Raw genomic sequence first — 14697 nt, 5'->3', positions numbered from 1 at the left:
TGAGCACCAATCTATACACGTTTTATAGCTTCATTTGGTTACCTTTGTTCTGTGTTGGTTCAGTTTATTGCATACAACATACAGTAGGTTACATTTTTGACCTCGAATATAAGGTATAACTCGTCAGTTTAAATGTTCAAATGCCAGTTTCAGTCACCTTTCAGGGAGACATTTGAAGATCTCTGGATGAATTATGGGGCAAGTACCCTGCAGTTCTACTTGGTTGAGTTAATGTTATGCAACTCAAAATGTGAGAAACAAGACAGTGAGTCAAACCAAAGCACTGCCTCACTTTAAACCTGTCCCCCATGGTAAGCAGCAGCAGAGAAAGAATGAGGAACCAGGCTTGTGCTTGTGTGAACCTTGTTTTGATTTTGGACTTCATGTGTCATGGAGTCATCGCTATTTGATTCCTGAAGCAACTATAGTTTTTCTAAAGATACCGTAAATTGAAAAATACTAATGGTATTTTAGATGTTTTTTGTTAATAATAATCTGTACTTGATTTTTTTCACTAAAAAAGTAGGGTACTTGTTAAAGGAAAAAGTGCCTGTAGAGGTGCCTGTATTCAAACAGACACACATGCCTGTGTGTGTGTATATGTATACACACACTCTTACATGTAATTTTTTTCTTTAACTTCTCTGTTACTGTAGGTATACACACACACCTAGAATTCTAATACTTTAACTAATGCCCTACTGCATATCTGTGTTTGTTAAAAGTGAAAATTAATTTAATTTTATAAATTCTTTACAATTTCCTTCCAGTTCCCTTTCCAACCATCAGACCAGCCTCTCTCCTGCCTCAGTGTTGTCTTCAGGCACATCACATGTGGTAAGTCCTGTTAGTATTGAAACAAGTGCTTGGCAAATAGTTAGTTTATCTCATAATTAGGACCATCTCTTTAAGTTGATTGTGTCTCAGAACCCCAAGACCCATAAGTAGAGCCTTCAGGGAAGAAGAACTCTCAACCCTCTAGTGGGGGAAAAGGGATTACCACTTGTATTTGTACTAGATCAGGAATAGCTATGACAGAGCCTTGCCAGTCACACAGCTGCGGGAAATTGTCATGCCACCTAAGGGGGATGAAATAAAAAAAAATTGCTTATAACTAGTTTATTACAAAACATAACAAAAACAAACTTTAAAGTGGCAATCTGAAATGTCTCCAAAATATGGACTATTAACAGTCTGCACTGTAGAGGTTTGCTGATAAAATGCAGGTGATGGAATGATATATGTTACGTTTGAGTTACTGTATTATAATTTTGTGATGGTATGGCAATTTAAGTTTAGCTCTCATACAATAATTTTCTTTAAATCACTAAAGCATCATAAGCATGCAACTTAGTTGCTTGCTTGGTACATAGGTAATGCATATCTTTCGCATGAGCTGCTGTTACTTTAGAAGTTTTTGTTGTTTTTGGTTTTTTTCCCTTTTTCCCAGCATCTTCCACTGTGGTTTATTTGCTCTGTGATCCTCATTCTTTTTGTCTCCTTTTCTAGCACACTAGTATTGAGAACACAACTTCGCTCCAGCCCTCAACAACCTTTTCAACTGCTTCAACCTCAGCCACTAGCACCACCTCCTCGGTTGTCAGCATGGCAAGCAGTATGAACACTACAAACAGCCTTGGCCTGAGTGTTACCAGTGTGTCTATACCAGCTGCTACCACACGGGCAGCTCCCTTAGTGTCTTCAGGTTGGCAATATTGACAGATCACGTGGATAGACTGAGGATTTCAGTCAGCAGGGCTGTCAGTTGAGCATCTCACCCGCCATAACAACGCTAAGAAGTCCACACTGTTCACTCACATTTCCAGCATGCTGTGTTTGCTGGCTTCTGAAATAAAGTTGCCTGGTTTTATGTATTTGAAATACTTGTTAGGGTGTTATGTGGCACTTATATAGCACATTCCATCCCCAAAGAGCTTTATAAATACACACCAGAGCAGTTCTGACTTAGGAAGTCTTGGGCTAGAAAATTCACCCAGTTTGTATTCCAAGCTGTGATCAGCTCCTGACTATGAGTTCACATAAGCTTTAGTTTCAGGCTGTTCTGTGACTTGAATTCATTTAGCAGTATCAAAATATACTGCAGTGTCCTCATTATCATGTGTCACATCCCTACTGCCACTTGCACAGAAAGGAAAGAAATGTCTGGGTCATTGCACAGCAAATAGCCCTTGAGAAGGAAGGTTCATGGAGAAGGAGGGCTGGGAGGCTTCTTGCACTGAAGTGATGCTAAATTCTCTTTCTTCTCTGATGATCCTGAACTGCTAAAAGGAAATCTTATAGAGAGAAGTGAGTGATGTATTACTAAGGATCGGGCTTAGTTACAGAAATATTTCTCATTTCTATAGCTCGTAAATGAAGTGTCTTATGACTGGCCAAAGTGCATTGTTCTTTTACTGTTCTGCTTCTTAGCACTGCTTCATGAAGGCAGCTGAAACCATTTCAGTCTTCTCTTTGCTATTCCTAGCTGTAGTAAGTCACCCACAGAAAGTATGCTGGCAACATTTAGTGCTTTCCAGTCTGTTGCTGGTGATAAAGGGAATGCATTGACAGAGCAGGAAATGAAAGAAGAGAATTTGCTCTCTCAGGTTGAGAACAATTTCTAAATTTGCCTTCAGGAAAGAACTGAGCAAAAGAGAAGTTTGGTAATCTTGTAATCCTTGTATTCTTGTAATTCTTGTAATCCTCTTGGACAAAGCAAATTACAAATTCAGGCTATTCTATGATAGGACTGTTTTCAAGCTAAAGTAGCCTGTGCTTTCCCTCCCTTGAGGCATGGTTAAACTCTTGAGGCTATTTTGAGCATATTCATCAAACAGCACAAAATCTCCTCTTTATAATCTAGGATGGTGCATCTGCCACAACATGTGAGCTGTCTTGTCTCAATGCTGAAGCCTTTTCTTTTCTAAAGGCTTGTTAAAGTGTCTGTATTTTGATTCTACAGGCAAAGCACCCCCAAACCTGCCCCAAGGTGTACCACCCTTGTTGCATAACCAGTATATTGTGGGACCTGGAGGACTTCTGCCTGCCTACCCAGTAAGCAGTTTCATTGTTTCTCTTTGATTTCTTAGCCCTTGGCGCAAGTGGGCCCTCCAGACCTGCTACTGTCTATGCCAAGTCATTTCTGGTGGCACATGTTACACCTGGAATTCTTGTTTCAAATGCTAAAGAACATCTGAAATATGTTCAGTAGAGGCTTACTGTTGATTGTAAACTGCAGAGCTTTTGCTACAGGCCTGATCTGGCTGCTGTTGAAGCTAAACATGTGTGTGGCTGTGGTTTTCAGTGTTAACAGGTTTTAGGCCCTTTGAATAAATTTAGGCTCCTTTAGGTTTGTGTTACTGGAATGGATTTGCCATAGCAGTGACTGAAATGTGCCGTGAACACATGTGCCATGATTTGAAAGACTTAGCTTTTTGATGTCTGACCAGCATCAACGTATTTTTGGTTATCTGCTTTTTGAATCCAAACCTTGATATCAGTAATTTTTCTGTATCAAACTGAATGTGAGGAGATACCCAGGAGGTTGTGTTGTGGTCAAGTCATCAACTCTTAATCTTAATGCTCTTTGAAGTAATGATTACAGCAAAGAGGGCTGTTATTCTTATTCCCAAATCTGAATGCGCGGTAGATTTTTCATAAGTTCAGGAATGATGTGTCTGTGAAAACTGTGTTGAAGATGGGACAGTCAAACTCTCCTCAGAGGACACTGTCACTAGAAAACAACATCAGAGTGACAAGCCTTTTTAACTTCAGTTCTGCTCTCCTTGAAATGCTGCAGTGCGCCATGATAGCACAATGCGACATACAGCTGTAGACCTTTAACACAGACTGGGCTTAAGTCAAACTCAGCTCAAAGCCCCAGACTGATCAGCACCAGAAAAAAGTGTTATAATGATGTTGTATTTTTATCTGTCTTTAAGCAGATTTATGGTTATGATGATCTCCAGATGCTTCAATCCAGACTGCCAATGGTAAGTAAATGACTTACTTAATTTTAAAGAAGTTGTCTTCACTGTTGATCATTTGTGCCACATAAATTGATTCATTGAATGGCAGTTAAGAGATTTTCCTTGTGTTCTGTATTCTTTCTTTTGAAATTTATACAAGGATTGTGTAAATTGATACAGAGCAACTGTTCCATCATGCATCTGTCCAGTTGCAAAATCTCTAAATAGACACAAGTGTGCTCTGTGCTCCTGAGTGGAGAAATGTCTAATTTTTGTAGCAGCATTATGACATTTTGTCTAATCTAGTTGAAGTCCTAAGTGTTTGTTTTACAAAGAGGTAAGGTTGAACATCAAGTACACAGGTTGGTAGCCAGTAGGTGTAGCTGAGATTTTGGATGTGGTCATAGGTATAGATGTTTGCATATGCATCATGGCAACAAATGGAGGTGAGCTGCAAGAGGGAGAGTGTACAAAGTTTTTTTCCTTATCTGGATCCAGAATACAAATGGCATATGAGACAGGCTGAGCTCCCAAATAGATTGAAAAAGGGTCTCAATCTAGATTGCAAAATGATAAAGAGTTTTCCTATCAGAAATGTAGGATAAGGAACTTGGAGAGACAGTTTGGTAGTAGGTAGCTGAGAACAGTTACATACTAGAGTGATGCGGTGTATCTGTGGAGGCAGAAATGGAGCAGTGAGGAGTGATCTGAGAAGATTGGATGAATGCCATAATGCAAGGCCCAAATAAGTACAAGGTATTCCATGTAGAGTTTGCAGCAGCCAGAGTCAGATAGTTTAAAGGTGAGTACCAGGGATGACTGAGACAAAGCCCTGTCATACTGCAGACCCTGGATTAAAAAAGCTCCAAAGATGAGCACGTGAATAAAGACTTTTACCAGAGAAAGTTGTGGTACTTGAAGAACTGTAAACTGAAATGCATGGAATTATCATTGTGGCAATAAGATGCAAAATATTTGAAGTAGCAGGACCAGGAGACACGTATTTTATTGTGTTAACAGTAGCTAGATGCCTGGTGACCACCACGGTGCTCTATCACTCCCCACCTCATCTCGTCCAGGGAGAAAATACATCCTGAAAGGCATGTGGGGTGAGATAAGTACAGGGAGAAATTACTTGCTGGTTGCAGTAATGGGCAAAATTACTGCATTGGCTTGGGGAAATTAGTTTAACATCTTAGCAGTCAAATCAGGGCAGATAGCAAGTAGATAATGAAATAAAACCACATCTACAGAACATCTTCCCTTCACCTCTCATATTTTCCTGGACTTAGTTTCACTCATGATTTTCTCTACCTTCATCTCCCAGGTGGCATAGGAGGATGGGGAATGGGACTGCCTTCTGTGCCATCACACTTCTACACCTTCCTCCTCTACACTCTTCCTCTTCTACACTCTTCCTATTCCCATTTTGGTTCCACAGTCCTCCAAAACCTCAACACGAGTAGTAAATGGTTTATGTTGAAAGAGGCAATCTAATTGCAAGCAGCTCTGACATGGGAAGAGAAACCTTCTCCTAGACCACATTGCACAAAGCCCCATTCAGTCTGGCCTTGAACACTTCCAGGGGTGTGGTAATCTAGCTAGCTCTAGAACTTGTTCACAATCCTCATAGTAGAGGATTTCTCCCGAATGCCTCATATAAGCATACTATCTTTCAGTTTAGAGATATTCTCTATAGACCACTGCCTGTCAATGCAAATGCTGTTCAAAATTAGTTTGCTCCTTTTATGTAAGGTTGATTGAAATGTTAAAAGGCTGCAGTAAGATCTTCCTGTAGCCTTCTCCAGTCTAACTAACACCTGTCATATGTCTTCGTAGCAGAAGTGCTCTGATGATCTGCTAGTGTTTCTGGCCCTCTAGTGGAATTTCTCCAGTAAGACCGTGCCTTCACTGTCATGAGGCTTTCGGATACAATAATTGGGAAGAGAGTTGCAAACTACTGAGGAAAGAAAGACTAAGACATAATTCTGAACATGATATCTAACACCTAGTGATGTTTCTCAAAAGATATTGCTGCAAGATGCTGCTTGGGCAGGTATGAGCGAGAAGAGAGAGCAAGGGATATTTAGAGTCTTACATGCAGCACAGATTTGAGCGGTGTTGGGAGGACATGGCTTTGCACTGTTGCAAAGAATGGTTGCAGTCCTAGAGGGAAGAGGTAATATCAAGTGTTTTGTCTTAAGTCTTTATTTACACTGGCGTAAATACGTGAAGAGGTAGAATAATAAATATGTGAAGAAATAGAAAAAAATAGATAAATAAGTCAATAAATAAGTGGAGAAAGTCTTTTGTGGATCTGAGTAGGAGCAGCTGAATGGCTGGAGATGCAGCGGTTGAAGGCTGCGGGTGCCGTGCGGCTGCCTCAGGGCTGCGTGCGGTGCCAGGTGAGAGGAGGCCCAGGTGGGGTTGGAGGTGGCTTTGGGGCGTAGGTGTGTCTGGGTGTGTGGGTGTTGGCGCTAGCGGCGCATGGTGCGTGTGAGGTTGTGGAGGTGCTGTAGAGAGGCACGAGCTTCGAGGCGGACGTGGTCCCAGGCGCAGGCGCTGTGGTTGTGGGCGTGCAGGAAGAGGTGGATGTCCCTGAAGTACTTGTTGATGGCGAGCAGCGGGTTGCGTGGTCCTTTGAAGGGCGCGGCGTTGTCGGGGAGGCATTGCTCCAGGTGGTGGATGTGGTGCTGCAGCTTGTTGAGGAGGTGGTTGCGAGCGTGGCTGGGCCAGTGCTGGCGGGTGCTGTTGGAGCTGAGGGTGTGGAAGAGGTGCTGCAGGATGCGCAGGGCGGTGGCGGCGGCTTGGTGCGGCTGCAGGTTGTTGTGGAGCAGGCTGGCGGGGAAGAAGGGCGGCTCTGTCAGGTGGCAGGGCTGTGTGTGGCCGACAGCCATGTCCTGGAGGAGGCGGAGAGCGTCGCCGGGGAAGGTGTCCTCGTGCGTCCAGAGGTGTTGGCAGGCCAGGCTGCTGGCCAGAGCGGTGAGGAGGAGCAGGAGCGCCGGGGCGGCGTGCGGCAGGCGTGGCGCTGAGGCTGTGGGCGCCGGCATGGTGAGTCTGCGGGCGCTGTTGGGTGCTGCTGGGCAGGAGGAGCCTGGTGAGGCTGGCTGGTGCTGCTGGTGGCTGTGCTTGGGGTGCCTCCGGGTGCGGGGCTTTGTATGCAAGGCAGCTTTCCCTTCATCGCTTTCTGATTGTCCGGAGTTTCTGCCTGTAGTTTCCAGTCTCTACTGGTGGCTGTATTGGTTTTGGGGAAGTGTTTGGTAGGGGTGTCCGTGGTTGGGGATTGTGGTGGCAGCGGTGTGCCGGGCTTGTGAAAGTTCTGGCTGGGAGACGTCGTGGTCAGGTGCGGTGGAGAGGGCTCTTGGCTGTTCCCTTTCACCTGCCGGGCCAGCTGTGCGGTGCGTGCTGTGGTGCTGAGTCTGTCTTTGCGCCCAGGCATGCTTTCCACCTGCAAAGCCCTGCTGGTGGCTGTGGTCACTTTTCCTTTCACTTGGTGGCTTGCCTTTATTTTCATCTGCGCCACCGTTTTCCTTTTGTGGTTGCAAGGGGCGTGCGGTGATGTCAGTGGGCGGGCGCTGGCGTTTCCCCTCCTGCGGTCAATGGCCTGAGGCGGTGGCAGTGTTCAAGGGGCTGTGTGTGCACGTGGGCCTTGGAGGCCTGAGTGTGTCCTTGCACGGAGGCAGGTGCTTCTGCTGCTGTGTGTTAGGGAGGAGCCGGCACCAAGGCAGGCAAGGAAGGCTCAGTGGAGAAGTTGGTGCCAGGGAAGGGCTTTGCCCTTTCTGTTGTGCTTGCTGCCGTGGCTGTGGCCCTGGAGCAAGGGTCCGCTTTGGAGATGGGTGCCTGAGTGGATGAGGTGGCCACAGGGCCAAAGAGCACTGTCCCCCATGAAAGCAATGGTGGTGCGTTTTGGCATTGCCAGAGCCCTTTCCTGCAAGAGTGTGTCCTGTTCAGGGCTCGTTAGTCCGTGAGAGGTGTGGCATCCTTGGAGGGGATGGCTCTGAAGAGGCACAGGAGTCTAGAGGACATCAGGTGTGAGCAAGGCTGCGGGGGCTGGACTTCTGTGGCTGGAGTAGTGAAGGTTTGCCAGTAGTTTCAGATGCCTTTCCAAAAGCGCCCAAAAGCTGGGGAGTGGTGGAGAGGCGTTTGGGGTGTGCAGAGATGTGCATTGGCATGATCACCCTGGCCTCGTGGATTATGGTCGGATGGTTGCTAGGAGCGGATCATGGGATTTGAAGGTTCTGTGCCTTTGGGCCAAAGAGGCTGTGGAGAGGAGTGGGTGTTTGTAGCCTTGTGTGTCAGCGCTCTCCAGGCACGCTGCTGAAGTCGCACAAGGCGAATGCTGAGAGCCCTGCCTGAAGAATGGAGACCCCAGGCCAGTGTAGGAGAGGGTGGAGTTTGAGACCCTCTTAGCAACCTGAATGTGTCCAAGTGGATGACACATGAGGAGGCGAATGCATGAGTCCAGAGGGAACTTTGAGGTGGAGTTGGTAGGCCAATGTGGATAGGTTTTGAAACCTGGTGTCTGTCAGTGGAAGTGCCCAAGAAGTGGGAGATGAGAAATAGAACTCCCTGTCTTAGACAGGGAAAAGCAGAAGAGTGTGGGAGCTCCGGAGCAGTGAGGCTGAGCTCTGTGTCGGGCAAGAAGATGAGGCTGCTTCTGCGGGAGACTATGCTAAGGCCAGTGGAGAAGCAAGGGGTGATTGGGAGCAGGGAGCATGGCATTCCAAAGTGCGGAATCGCCATTCCTGGTGGTTTTGGTGCTGTTCTATGGTTAGGGCTCCCCAGCAGTGGTGGAGAGGGGCGAGCAACGTGACCTTGTGTTCCTGGCTTTGTGCGAATGTTTGACAGTGTCGCGCATGACATCCTCGTCTGTGCGTCAGAGAGGCATGGATTGGATGGATGGAGCAAGGTGTGGTTAAAGCAGATGAGGTGCAACGGTGCTCTTCAGCGGCCTGCGGGTGTTTATCTTTTTGGTGCTGTTTGGTGGTGTTGGCCAAAGACTGGCAGTGTTTGTGCTCAGAGGCTGGTGCAGGATGCTGCTTGGGCAGGGGCCATGGAGAAGAGTGGTCGGGGGCTGTTTGGAGCAGGGCTTGGAGTGTGTGTTGGGTGGAGATGGCTTTCCCCGGTGGCAAAGAGTGGTTGCAGTGCTGGAGAGAGGAGAGGCAGTGGCAAGTGTTTTGTCATAAGTCTTTATTTGTCGTGGCACAAACAAGTGAAGAGGTAGAAAAATAAATACATAAATAATGAGATAAATTATATAAATAAAGAAATAAGTAAACATATCAGTCTATAAATAAGTGGAGGAAGTCTTTTGTGGTTCTGAGTAGGAGCAGCCGAATGGCTGGAGATGCAGCGGTTGAAGGCTGCGGGTGCCGTGCGGCTGCCTCAGGGCTGCGTGCGGTGCCAGGTGAGAGGAGGCCCAGGTGGGGTTGGAGGTGGCTTTGGGGCGTAGGTGTGTCTGGGTGTGTGGGTGTTGGCGCTAGCGGCGCATGGTGCGTGTGAGGTTGTGGAGGTGCTGTAGAGAGGCACGAGCTTCGAGGCGGACGTGGTCCCAGGCGCAGGCGCTGTGGTTGTGGGCGTGCAGGAAGAGGTGGATGTCCCTGAAGTACTTGTTGATGGCGAGCAGCGGGTTGCGTGGTCCTTTGAAGGGCGCGGCGTTGTCGGGGAGGCATTGCTCCAGGTGGTGGATGTGGTGCTGCAGCTTGTTGAGGAGGTGGTTGCGAGCGTGGCTGGGCCAGTGCTGGCGGGTGCTGTTGGAGCTGAGGGTGTGGAAGAGGTGCTGCAGGATGCGCAGGGCGGTGGCGGCGGCTTGGTGCGGCTGCAGGTTGTTGTGGAGCAGGCTGGCGGGGAAGAAGGGCGGCTCTGTCAGGTGGCAGGGCTGTGTGTGGCCGACAGCCATGTCCTGGAGGAGGCGGAGAGCGTCGCCGGGGAAGGTGTCCTCGTGCGTCCAGAGGTGTTGGCAGGCCAGGCTGCTGGCCAGAGCGGTGAGGAGGAGCAGGAGCGCCGGGGCGGCGTGCGGCAGGCGTGGCGCTGAGGCTGTGGGCGCCGGCATGGTGAGTCTGCGGGCGCTGTTGGGTGCTGCTGGGCAGGAGGAGCCTGGTGAGGCTGGCTGGTGCTGCTGGTGGCTGTGCTTGGGGTGCCTCCGGGTGCGGGGCTTTGTATGCAAGGCAGCTTTCCCTTCATCGCTTTCTGATTGTCCGGAGTTTCTGCCTGTAGTTTCCAGTCTCTACTGGTGGCTGTATTGGTTTTGGGGAAGTGTTTGGTAGGGGTGTCCGTGGTTGGGGATTGTGGTGGCAGCGGTGTGCCGGGCTTGTGAAAGTTCTGGCTGGGAGACGTCGTGGTCAGGTGCGGTGGAGAGGGCTCTTGGCTGTTCCCTTTCACCTGCCGGGCCAGCTGTGCGGTGCGTGCTGTGGTGCTGAGTCTGTCTTTGCGCCCAGGCATGCTTTCCACCTGCAAAGCCCTGCTGGTGGCTGTGGTCACTTTTCCTTTCACTTGGTGGCTTGCCTTTATTTTCATCTGCGCCACCGTTTTCCTTTTGTGGTTGCAAGGGGCGTGCGGTGATGTCAGTGGGCGGGCGCTGGCGTTTCCCCTCCTGCGGTCAATGGCCTGAGGCGGTGGCAGTGTTCAAGGGGCTGTGTGTGCACGTGGGCCTTGGAGGCCTGAGTGTGTCCTTGCACGGAGGCAGGTGCTTCTGCTGCTGTGTGTTAGGGAGGAGCCGGCACCAAGGCAGGCAAGGAAGGCTCAGTGGAGAAGTTGGTGCCAGGGAAGGGCTTTGCCCTTTCTGTTGTGCTTGCTGCCGTGGCTGTGGCCCTGAAGCAAGGGTCCGCTTTGGAGATGCGTGCCTGAGTGGATGAGGCGGCCACAGGGCCAAAGAGCACTGTCCCCCATGAAAGCAATGGTGGTGTGTTTTGGCATTGCCAGAGCCCTTTCCTGCAAGAGTGTGTCCTGTTCAGGGCTCGTTAGTCCGTGAGAGGTGTGGCATCCTTGGAGGGGATGGCTCTGAAGAGGCACAGGAGTCTAGAGGACATCAGGTGTGAGCAAGGCTGCGGGGGCTGGACTTCTGTGGCTGGAGTAGTGAAGGTTTGCCAGTAGTTTCAGATGCCTTTCCAAAAGCGCCCAAAAGCTGGGGAGTAGTGGAGAGGCGTTTGGGGTGTGCAGAGATGTGCATTGGCATGATCACCCTGGCCTCGTGGATTATGGTCGGATGGTTGCTAGGAGCGGATCATGGGATTTGAAGGTTCTGTGCCTTTGGGCCAAAGAGGCTGTGGAGAGGAGTGGGTGTTTGTAGCCTTGTGTGTCAGCGCTCTCCAGGCACGCTGCTGAAGTCGCACAAGGCGAATGCTGAGAGCCCTGCCTGAAGAATGGAGACCCCAGGCCAGTGTAGGAGAGGGTGGAGTTTGAGACCCTCTTAGCAACCTGAATGTGTCCAAGTGGATGACACATGAGGAGGCGAATGCATGAGTCCAGAGGGAACTTTGAGGTGGAGTTGGTAGGCCAATGTGGATAGGTTTTGAAACTGGTGTCTGTCAGTGGAAGTGCCCAAGAAGTGGGAGATGAGAAATAGAACTCCTGTCTTAGACAGGGAAAAGCAGAAGAGTGTGGGAGCTCCGGAGCAGTGAGGCTGAGCTCTGTGTCGGGCAAGAAGATGAGGCTGCTTCTGCGGGAGACTATGCTAAGGCCAGTGGAGAAGCAAGGGGTGATTGGGAGCAGGGAGCATGGCATTCCAAAGTGCGGAATCGCCATTCCTGGTGGTTTTGGTGCTGTTCTATGGTTAGGGCTCCCCAGCAGTGGTGGAGAGGGGCGAGCAACGTGACCTTGTGTTCCTGGCTTTGTGCGAATGTTTGACAGTGTCGCGCATGACATCCTCGTCTGTGCGTCAGAGAGGCATGGATTGGATGGATGGAGCAAGGTGTGGTTAAAGCAGATGAGGTGCAACGGTGCTCTTCAGCGGCCTGCGGGTGTTTATCTTTTTGGTGCTGTTTGGTGGTGTTGGCCAAAGACTGGCAGTGTTTGTGCTCAGAGGCTGGTGAGGATGCTGCTTGGGCAGGGGCCATGGAGAAGAGTGGTCGGGGGCTGTTTGGAGCAGGGCTTGGAGTGTGTGTTGGGTGGAGATGGCTTTCCCCGGTGGCAAAGAGTGGTTGCAGTGCTGGAGAGAGGAGAGGCAGTGGCAAGTGTTTTGTCATAAGTCTTTATTTGTCGTGGCACAAACAAGTGAAGAGGTAGAAAAATAAATACATAAATAATGAGATAAATTATATAAATAAAGAAATAAGTAAACATATCAGTCTATAAATAAGTGGAGGAAGTCTTTTGTGGTTCTGAGTAGGAGCAGCCGAATGGCTGGAGATGCAGCGGTTGAAGGCTGCGGGTGCCGTGCGGCTGCCTCGGGGCTGCGTGCGGTGCCAGGTGAGAGGAGGCCCAGGTGGGGTTGGAGGTGGCTTTGGGGCGTAGGTGTGTCTGGGTGTGTGGGTGTTGGCGCTAGCGGCGCATGGTGCGTGTGAGGTTGTGGAGGTGCTGTAGAGAGGCACGAGCTTCGAGGCGGACGTGGTCCCAGGCGCAGGCGCTGTGGTTGTGGGCGTGCAGGAAGAGGTGGATGTCCCTGAAGTACTTGTTGATGGCGAGCAGCGGGTTGCGTGGTCCTTTGAAGGGCGCGGCGTTGTCGGGGAGGCATTGCTCCAGGTGGTGGATGTGGTGCTGCAGCTTGTTGAGGAGGTGGTTGCGAGCGTGGCTGGGCCAGTGCTGGCGGGTGCTGTTGGAGCTGAGGGTGTGGAAGAGGTGCTGCAGGATGCGCAGGGCGGTGGCGGCGGCTTGGTGCGGCTGCAGGTTGTTGTGGAGCAGGCTGGCGGGGAAGAAGGGCGGCTCTGTCAGGTGGCAGGGCTGTGTGTGGCCGACAGCCATGTCCTGGAGGAGGCGGAGAGCGTCGCCGGGGAAGGTGTCCTCGTGCGTCCAGAGGTGTTGGCAGGCCAGGCTGCTGGCCAGAGCGGTGAGGAGGAGCAGGAGCGCCGGGGCGGCGTGCGGCAGGCGTGGCGCTGAGGCTGTGGGCGCCGGCATGGTGAGTCTGCGGGCGCTGTTGGGTGCTGCTGGGCAGGAGGAGCCTGGTGAGGCTGGCTGGTGCTGCTGGTGGCTGTGCTTGGGGTGCCTCCGGGTGCGGGGCTTTGTATGCAAGGCAGCTTTCCCTTCATCGCTTTCTGATTGTCCGGAGTTTCTGCCTGTAGTTTCCAGTCTCTACTGGTGGCTGTATTGGTTTTGGGGAAGTGTTTGGTTGGGGTGTCCGTGGTTGGGGATTGTGGTGGCAGCGGTGTGCCGGGCTTGTGAAAGTTCTGGCTGGGAGACGTCGTGGTCAGGTGCGGTGGAGAGGGCTCTTGGCTGTTCCCTTTCACCTGCCGGGCCAGCTGTGCGGTGCGTGCTGTGGTGCTGAGTCTGTCTTTGCGCCCAGGCATGCTTTCCACCTGCAAGGCCCTGCTGGTGGCTGTGGTCACTTTTCCTTTCACTTGGTGGCTTGCCTTTATTTTCATCTGCGCCACCGTTTTCCTTTTGTGGTTGCAAGGGGCGTGCGGTGATGTCAGTGGGCGGGCGCTGGCGTTTCCCCTCCTGCGGTCAATGGCCTGAGGCGGTGGCAGTGTTCAAGGGGCTGTGTGTGCACGTGGGCCTTGGAGGCCTGAGTGTGTCCTTGCACGGAGGCAGGTGCTTCTGCTGCTGTGTGTTAGGGAGGAGCCGGCACCAAGGCAGGCAAGGAAGGCTCAGTGGAGAAGTTGGTGCCAGGGAAGGGCTTTGCCCTTTCTGTTGTGCTTGCTGCCGTGGCTGTGGCCCTGAAGCAAGGGTCCGCTTTGGAGATGCGTGCCTGAGTGGATGAGGCGGCCACAGGGCCAAAGAGCACTGTCCCCCATGAAAGCAATGGTGGTGTGTTTTGGCATTGCCAGAGCCCTTTCCTGCAAGAGTGTGTCCTGTTCAGGGCTCGTTAGTCCGTGAGAGGTGTGGCATCCTTGGAGGGGATGGCTCTGAAGAGGCACAGGAGTCTAGAGGACATCAGGTGTGAGCAAGGCTGCGGGGGCTGGACTTCTGTGGCTGGAGTAGTGAAGGTTTGCCAGTAGTTTCAGATGCCTTTCCAAAAGCGCCCAAAAGCTGGGGAGTAGTGGAGAGGCGTTTGGGGTGTGCAGAGATGTGCATTGGCATGATCACCCTGGCCTCGTGGATTATGGTCGGATGGTTGCTAGGAGCGGATCATGGGATTTGAAGGTTCTGTGCCTTTGGGGCAAGGAGGCTGTGGAGAGGAGTGGGTGTTTGTAGCCTTGTGTGTCAGCGCTCTCCAGGCACGCTGCTGAAGTTGCACAAGGCGAATGCTGAGAGCCCTGCCTGAAGAATGGAGACCCCAGGCCAGTGTAGGAGAGGGTGGAGTTTGAGACCCTCTTAGCAACCTGAATGTGTCCAAGTGGATGACACATGAGGAGGCGAATGCATGAGTCCAGAGGGAACTTTGAGGTGGAGTTGGTAGGCCAATGTGGATAGGTTTTGAAACCTGGTGTCTGTCAGTGGAAGTGCCCAAGAAGTGGGAGATGAGAAATAGAACTCCCTGTCTTAGACAGGGAAAAGCAGAAGAGTGTGGGAGCTCCGGAGCAGTGAGGCTGAGCTCTGTGTCAGGCAAGAAGATGAGGCTGCTTCTGCGGGAGACTATGCTAAGGCCAGTGGAGAAGCAAGGGGTGATTGGGAGCAGGGAGCATGGCATTCCAAA

The 14697-nt window shown here is 50.9% G+C and overlaps 4 protein-coding genes across 17 annotated transcripts in view; 1 reads left to right on the top strand and 3 right to left on the bottom strand.

Moving 5' to 3' along the window:
* Positions 1-14697, top strand: part of UBAP2 (ubiquitin associated protein 2) — a 119843-nt gene that overhangs the window by 66872 nt on the left and 38274 nt on the right. For 10 of the 14 annotated variants that reach the window (XM_064735236.1, XM_064735234.1, XM_064735240.1 and 7 more), the window contains 4 exons: positions 771-837; positions 1510-1705; positions 2963-3054; positions 3942-3992. In XM_064735236.1, coding sequence (XP_064591306.1) covers positions 771-837; positions 1510-1705; positions 2963-3054; positions 3942-3992 — 406 coding nt within the window. The remainder of the gene's footprint in view (positions 1-770; positions 838-1509; positions 1706-2962; positions 3055-3941; positions 3993-14697) is intronic. The other 4 variants (XM_064735238.1, XM_064735233.1, XM_064735231.1 and 1 more) reach the window with 1 other exon arrangement.
* Positions 6396-7018, bottom strand: LOC135459544 (interferon-like). The gene has a single exon (XM_064735719.1). The coding sequence runs from the start codon at positions 7016-7018 to the stop codon at positions 6446-6448; it is 573 nt and encodes a 190-aa protein (XP_064591789.1). The 3' UTR covers positions 6396-6445.
* On the bottom strand, positions 9398-10020 carry LOC135459319 (interferon-like). The gene has a single exon (XM_064735173.1). The coding sequence runs from the start codon at positions 10018-10020 to the stop codon at positions 9448-9450; it is 573 nt and encodes a 190-aa protein (XP_064591243.1). The 3' UTR covers positions 9398-9447.
* Positions 12397-13019, bottom strand: LOC135459315 (interferon-like). Its single transcript, XM_064735168.1, has one exon. It carries the CDS (start codon positions 13017-13019, stop codon positions 12447-12449), a length of 573 nt encoding a protein of 190 aa, XP_064591238.1. The 3' UTR covers positions 12397-12446.

This window comes from Zonotrichia leucophrys, chromosome Z, assembly GCF_028769735.1.
Source record: "Zonotrichia leucophrys gambelii isolate GWCS_2022_RI chromosome Z, RI_Zleu_2.0, whole genome shotgun sequence".
In the NCBI taxonomy this organism is placed as follows: Eukaryota; Metazoa; Chordata; class Aves; order Passeriformes; family Passerellidae; genus Zonotrichia; species Zonotrichia leucophrys.
This window is presented reverse-complemented; position numbering and strand designations above follow the sequence as displayed.

Bases quoted from the DNA above. Each gene is read 5' to 3' on its own strand.
- LOC135459544 (XM_064735719.1), bottom strand. From the start codon at position 7,018: ATGCCGGCGCCCACAGCCTCAGCGCCACGCCTGCCGCACGCCGCCCCG.
- LOC135459315 (XM_064735168.1), bottom strand. From the start codon at position 13,019: ATGCCGGCGCCCACAGCCTCAGCGCCACGCCTGCCGCACGCCGCCCCG.
- LOC135459319 (XM_064735173.1), bottom strand. From the start codon at position 10,020: ATGCCGGCGCCCACAGCCTCAGCGCCACGCCTGCCGCACGCCGCCCCG.